This window comes from Nicotiana tomentosiformis, chromosome 2 (genome assembly GCF_000390325.3).
Source record: "Nicotiana tomentosiformis chromosome 2, ASM39032v3, whole genome shotgun sequence".
NCBI lineage: Eukaryota > Viridiplantae > Streptophyta > Magnoliopsida > Solanales > Solanaceae > Nicotiana > Nicotiana tomentosiformis.
The window spans coordinates 145,924,371-145,931,427 of NC_090813.1; the positions used below are offsets into that span (position 1 = coordinate 145,924,371).

Genomic DNA, 7,057 nt, shown 5'->3' on the forward strand with positions numbered 1-7,057 from the left:
TCGGAACACTTCGTTCCTTAGTTTTGCTTTAAAAGGCTAAATTTGACTTCAGTCAACATGTTGAGTAAACAACCTCAGAATCAGGATTTGACGGTTCCAATAGGTTCATATGATGATTTTGGACTTGGGCGTATGTTCGAACCGGGATTTTGGACCACCCGGGAGCGTTTCGGTGCTTAATAGTGAAAGTTGGCTATTTAAAGGTTTAAAGTTCCTCAAATTTAGTTTGGAGTAGGTTTTGGAGTAATCGAGGCCCATTTAGAATTCCGAGCTTGGGAATAGTTCCGTATGGTGATTTAAGACTTGCACGCAAAATTTAGTATCATTCCGAGTAGTTTAAGTATGTTTCGGCACGTTCGGAGTAAGCTTGAAAAACTTGAAGATTTAAAGTTGAATCAATTTGGTTTTAGGTATGATTCTTAGTTTTGATGTTGTTTTATGCATTCCGAGAGTTCGAGCGAGTCCATTTTATTATTTCAAACTTGTTGGTATGTTCGGACGGAGCCCTATAGCCCTCGGGTGATAATCGGACGAGGCTCGGACCAAGCTTGGACTTAGGAGCAGCAGCTGAAGCTTCCAGCTTCTTCTGCAATCGCACCTGTGCTTGGCCAGCCGCAGGTGCGAGCTCGCAGAAGCGAGCCACAAGCCGCAGAAGCGGACCTGCCAGGGGCATCCCAGAGATCGCAGGAGCGGAGTTTTTGGCGCACCTGTGAGAGCGCAGGTAAGAAGGAAGAGAGCGCAGAAGCGGCACGGGCCGCGGGTGCGGAAATATCGTCGCAGAAGCGGACGCGTAGAAGCGCTCCTTTAGTCTGCAGGTGCGTAGTTTGGCCAGCTGGGGAGGAGCGCACCTGCAAGAATTTTTCCGCAGAAGTGGAAGCACAGGTGCGGTAGTGGATTCGCAGGCGCAAAAGACCTGCTGGGCAGAATGTCTTAAAACAGGGCTCATCCATTTTTTATCTCATTTTCTCCATTCTTGGGCTATTTTGGAGCTTCTTGAGATGGGTATTCACCTAGCAACTTTGAGGTAAGTAATTTCTACACAATGTGAGTTAAATACATAGATTATGGATAAATTTAACATGAAAAATTTGGAAAATCATGGGTTTAGATGAAAAACCTAGGTTTTGATTAAAAAAATGATATTTAACCACGAAAATGGCTATGGAATTGAGTGAAAATTATACATTTGAGTTAGTGAGGTTATGGGTAACAACTTTCTTTGAAAATTTCTGGAATCCAGGCACGTGGGCCCAGGGATGAATTTTAGGAATTCTTCAATTGGGATTGGGTAACCACTTTAATAGCTAGAATATGAACTTTTGAGCTCGTATTGATTATTTTATATAATATTTGACTAGTTTCGAGTCATTTGGCACCGAGTTGAGGGTTTAAAGAACAGTTGTGGACCGAAAAGTAAGCTTTAAGACAAGGTAAGTCTCTTGTCTAACCTTGTAAGAGAGAATTCTCCCCATAGGTGATTTAAATTATTATTATTTGCTTCTAATTGTGGGGGCTACGTACGCACGAGGTGACGAGAGTCCATGCGTAGCTACTATTTATGCTAATGTCCGGGTAGTCTAGGACCCAAATCATAGATTACTTGAAATGTTGGCACCTACTTGTTAATTAAAGTACCTAAATTACTTAGAACTTGTTAATTAAATTGTGGATGACCATTAATGGAATTTGTGGTACCTTGTGTATTAACCTTTAATAACGGTTGAGATAAATGCTTATAAATTATCCTCTCTTCTTGTGGAGAGGGCCGAACGCCTCGGCAGTAGATAGATGTATCTATGGTTTGTGCCGCTCGACCCTCGGCAGTGTACACATTATTCTGGATCGGGCCGTACGACCTCGACATAAATCGTGCTTAATAATACTTGGTGCCTAACCACACCTTATACTATATTGTGGTTTGAAAGGTTACGATTTGTAAAGAAAGTGATCTATCTGAGATTATTATGAATTGTGGAAGAACTATATGCTCCTGCTTATTGATGAGTTATTATTATTACTTACATTACTCATGTTATTTAGAAATTTATTTATTCATATTATTAGCCCATAGTAAGTGTTGAAGTCGACCTCTCGCCACTACTTCTTCGAGATGAGACTTGATACTTACTGGGTACACGTTATTTACGTACTCATGCTATACTTGCTGCACTTTTTGTGCAGGATCTTAGACAGGTGCATCGGGCAGTCCTACCGGCGCGTATCCTAGATATCCCGAGGCCTAGTGGTGAGCTATTTCCTGAGCCGTTCTGCAGCCCCTAGAGTCTCTCTTTTGTATTTGCGTTCTGTCTATTTTATGTTCATACAGTAGTTAGAATTTTGTATAATCTACTAGATGCTCATATGCTTGCGACACCAAATCTTGGCACATACACTAGTAGAATTGTGGTTTTGAACTACTACTTGGTTTTATTTATTTAAACCTTTAATTTTCTTAAATCTTCAAATAAGGAAAGTTTAATTACTCAAACACTTATTAAAAGAGGAAATATACATCTAATTCACTAGTTGGCTTGCCTAGCGGTGATGTTGGGCGCCATCACGACCTATAGGTGAAATTGGGTCGTGACAAAAAGCACATACGAAAAGTCTTAAATAGGGGAACAGGGATCTAGAGGGCAAAACGGAAGGTCGGATCATTTCATTTTCTACCTCTTAAACAAACGTTCGTCCTTCAACGAGTTAAGAATCATAGCCGAAGTGCCGAATAAGTATGGATATCTGCTCCGCATGTCCTCCTCATTTTCCAAAGTTGCATCCTCGATTGGTTGACCCCTCTATTGGACCTTCACCGCTGCAATCTCCTTGGACCTCAACTTGCGAACCTGCCTGTCAACAATGACAACTGGATCCTCCTCATAGCCCAAACTCTCATCAAGCTGAAATGTGTTGTAATCCAACACTTGGGACCTGTCGGCATGTTACCTCTAGACCATAGACACGTAAAATACTAGATGAACTCTTGATAGGCTAGGAGGCAAAGCAAGCCTATGTGCAACCTCATCATCTCGCTCCAAGACCTTGAATGGACCGATGAACCTCAGACTCAACTTGCATCTCCTTCTGAACCTCATGATACCCTTTATCGACGAGACCTTCAAAAGTACCTTCTCGCCCACCATAAATAACAAATCCACACTTTCTGATCTGTGTAACTCTTCTACCTGGATTGTGCTGTGCAAAGCCGCTCCTGAATCAACTTTACCTTATCCAAGGTATCCTTTACCAAATCAGTCACATATAACCTAGCCTTGCCAGACTCAAACCAACCAATGGGGGAACGACATCGTCGACCATACAAGGCCTAAACTAGAGCTATCTCTATGCTGGAATAATATCTTTTGTTATAAGAAAACTCGACCAACAGTAAGAATTGATCTCGCTACCCCCCGAAGTCAATCACTCATGCTTTGAGCATATCCTACAAAATCTGAATTGTCCGCTTTGACTGCCCATCGGTCTGCGGATAAAAGGTCATGTTGAGCTCTACCCGAGTACCTAACTCACTATGTACTACTCTCCAGAAATACGAAATGAACTGAATGCCTCGATCTGAAATAATATAAATAGGCACGTCATGAAACCAGACGATCTACTGGATATAAATCTGGGCCAGCCTCTCTGAAGTATATATAGTCATCACCAGATTAAAGTGCACAGACTTGGTCAGTCTGTCGATAATGACCCAAGCGGCATCAAATTTCTTCAACGTCCGCAGCAAACCAACCACGAAATCCATAGTGATGCGCTCCCACTTCCACTCCGGTATAACCATCTGCTGAAGTAAACCACTTGTCCTCTAGTGCTCGTACTTAACCCGCTGGCAATTCAAACACCTCGCCACATACTCAACTATGTCCTTCTTTATCCGCGGCCACCAGTAATGCTGCCTCAGGTCAGGATACATCTTTGTGGCACCTGGATGAATGGAATAACGTGAGTTGTGCGCCTCCTCAAGAATCAACTCCTTAAAGCCATCAACATTAGGAACACATAAGTGACCCTGGAGTCGCAGGACACCATCATCCCTGATATTAACCTCCTTGGCATCACCTCGTAGTATCGTCTCTCTAAGAACCAGCAAGTGTGGATCATCAAACTAACGAGCGTTAATCCGCTCGAATAAAGAAGACTGAGCCACAACACAGTCAAGAACTCGACTGGGCTCAAACAATATCAAATCTCATAAGTAGGTTAGCTATGGAATGAATGTCCAAAGCCAATGGCCTCTCCTCATCTGAAATAAACACCAACTGCCCATACTCTTGGCCTTTCTGCTCAAGGCATCCACGACTACATTCTCCATGCCCGGATGATAAAGGATGGTAATATCATAGTCCTTTAGTACACCGGCACCGCCTCAGATTATATACCTCTGCTTAAACAGATGCTGCAAACTGCGATGATCGGTGTAAACCTCACATGACACTCTATAAAGATAATGCTTCCATATCTTAACAGCATGAACTATCGCAGCCAACTCCAAATTGTGCACCAGGGTAATTCTTCTCATGGGGATTCTACTGATGTGAAACATATGCAATAATTTGCCCCTCCTGCATCAATACACAACCCTACCCAATGCGTGAAGCATCGCAATACACGGTGTACGTCCTAAACTAGGAGGCAAAACCAACACTGGTGTTATAGTTAATGCAGTCTTGAGCTTTTGAAAGCTTGCCTCGCAATCATCAGACCATCTGAACTTAGCACCCTTCTGGGTCAATCTAGTCAAAGGAGCTACAATAGACCAGAAGTGCTCCACAAACCGATGATAATAACTTGCCAGCCCCAAGAAACTCCTGGTCTCGATCGCTGTGGTAGGATGAGGCCAACTTTGAATTGCCTCGATCTTCCTGGGATCCACCTTAATACCCTCACCTGACACAATATGCCCCAAGAAATCCACATAATCTAACTAGAACTCGCACTTGGAGAACGAAGCGTATAACTTTTATTCCCCCAAAGTCTAAAGCACTATCCTCAAATGTTGCTCGTTCTCTTCCATGCTACATGAGTAGATCAATATGTCATCAATGAAGACAATGACAAATGAGTCAATATATGGCCTGAACACCTGATTCATCAAATTCATAAATGCCATCGGGGCATTAGTGAAGCCAAAGGATATCACTAGAAACTCATAGTGCCTATATCTTGTCCGGAAAGATGATACCTAGATCTCAACACTATAGAACCCTAAAGCTGATCAAACAAATCATCAATGCACGACAACGAATACTTATTCTTGATGGTGACCTTATTCAGCCGGTGGTAATCAATGCACATCTACATACTCACATCCTTCTTCTTCACGAATAATACTGGTGCACCCCAAAGCAACACACTCGGCCTGATGAATCCCTTCTTTGAGTAACTCCTGAAGCTGCATTTTCAACTCTTTCAACTTCGCTGGAGCCATATGATAAGGCAAAATAGATATAGGTTGGATGCATGTGCCAATATTTATATCACGATCTAGTGGCTTACCTGGAAAATCAACATGAAATACATCAGAAAACTCCCACACCATAGTCATTGAATCTGTCATGGGAGTCTCTACAGGATTATCTCTAACAAAGGCCAAATAGGCCAAAGAACCCTTCTCGGCCATATGTCGAGCCTTCAAGAAAGAAATACCCCGATTGGATGTACCAACAGATGAACCTCTTCATTCCAACCTAGGAAACTCTAGCACCGCCAAGGTAATAGTCTTGGCATGGCAATCAAGAATGGCATGGTACGGAGACAACTAGTCCATGCCAAGGATAACCTCGAAGTCAATCATATCGAGCAATAGAAGATCTGCTCTGGTCTCATACCCATAGAACGGTAAACCTAATCCACAATAAGAGAATCACCCACTAGCGTGGACACATATACATGAAACCCAATGAATTATGAGATACATCCATATAAGGAGCAAAGAAAGAAGAGACATAGGAATAGGTGGACCCTAGATCAAATAGTACCGAAGTATCTATATGGCAGACAAAAATAATACCTATGATCACGCTATCGGAGGCTAGTGTCTCTGGTCTGGCTGGGAAGGCATAGAATCTAGCCGGAGCGCTACCTGACCGGCCTCCACCTCTTGGGAGACCCTTACCCACCTGACCTCTGCCTCTAGCCGGCCGAATTGGAGGTGCGGTAATCATGGGCTGATTGTCTTGTTATTGTCTTTTCCCGAAGTCTGGGACAAAATCTTTTCACGTGACAAAACTCCTCGCACTCAAAATAACCACTCTAAGTGGAAAACTACTGACTTTGGGTCTAACCCTGATAGCCCAAGTGCCCACTGTAGGAACCCTGAATAGCTGGACGATGAAAGGTGCTCTCTAGAATGGCACTGAAGTAAGGCTGTGATAGAGCACCCCGAATAGGCTGTGGTGCTGAATACATGGGCCTGCTATGATGGCCCCCCATGAACTGACCTCTTCTCCTAGACAGGGCACTACTAAATTATAAGGCCCCGTAAAATTTTGTAAAGGAAAAATAATATTTCGTGATACCGAACTGGCTTACGTGTTTCGAGATTAGGGAAGTAGAGTTGATAGGGCTAGCCCTCGTGCATCAGGCTATGGAAAAAGTTAAAATCATTAAAGAGCGGTTGAAAAGTGCTAAGAGTCGTCAAAAATCCTATTCGGATGTTCGTCGCAGAGACTTGGATTTCAAGGAAGATGATTGGGTGTTCTTGAAGGTTTACCCCATGAAGAGTATAATGCGGTTTGGAAGGAAAAGGAATTGAGTCCAAGGTATGTCGGGCCGTACAAACTTATTCAGAGGATTGGTCAGGTGGCGTACAAGCTTGAGCTACCACCTGAGATGTCATTAGTGCACCCGGTATTCCATGTGTCTATGTTGAAGAAGGTAGTTAGAGATCCGTCAGCTATTGTGTCGGTTGAGACCATTGAGGTTAATGAAGAACTGTCATATGAAGAAATTCTAGCTGCCATTCTTGATAGGCGAGTCCGAAAGTTGAGGAATAAAGAAATTGCCTTCGTGAAGGTGTTGTGGCGAAACCAGCAGGTTGAAGAGG

The 7,057-nt window shown here is 43.1% G+C and overlaps 1 protein-coding gene across 1 annotated transcript; it reads right to left on the minus strand.

Moving 5' to 3' along the window:
* Nucleotides 1–2,795: 2,795 nt before the first annotated feature.
* Nucleotides 2,796–5,632, minus strand: LOC138905802 (uncharacterized). The gene is made up of 7 exons (XM_070194319.1): nucleotides 5,306–5,632; nucleotides 4,900–5,027; nucleotides 4,656–4,745; nucleotides 4,392–4,574; nucleotides 3,855–4,088; nucleotides 3,058–3,208; nucleotides 2,796–2,897 (listed from the first exon to the last, which is right to left on the minus strand). The coding sequence occupies exons 1-7, from the start codon at nucleotides 5,630–5,632 to the stop codon at nucleotides 2,796–2,798; spliced, it is 1,215 nt and encodes a 404-aa protein (XP_070050420.1).
* Between the last annotated feature and the right edge of the window lie 1,425 nt (nucleotides 5,633–7,057).

Excerpts from the sequence above, each read along its gene's own strand:
- LOC138905802 (XM_070194319.1), bottom strand. The coding sequence starts at position 5,632 with ATGGCCGAGAAGGGTTCTTTGGCCTATTTGGCCTTTGTTAGAGATAAT. Across the intron at positions 4,575-4,655 it reads GCATTAACTATAACACCAGT|GAGGGGCAAATTATTGCATA; the intron begins GTTGGTTTTGCC and ends GTATTGATGCAG. Across the intron at positions 4,089-4,391 it reads CAGCATCTGTTTAAGCAGAG|AGAGACGATACTACGAGGTG; the intron begins GTATATAATCTG and ends GCTGGTTCTTAG.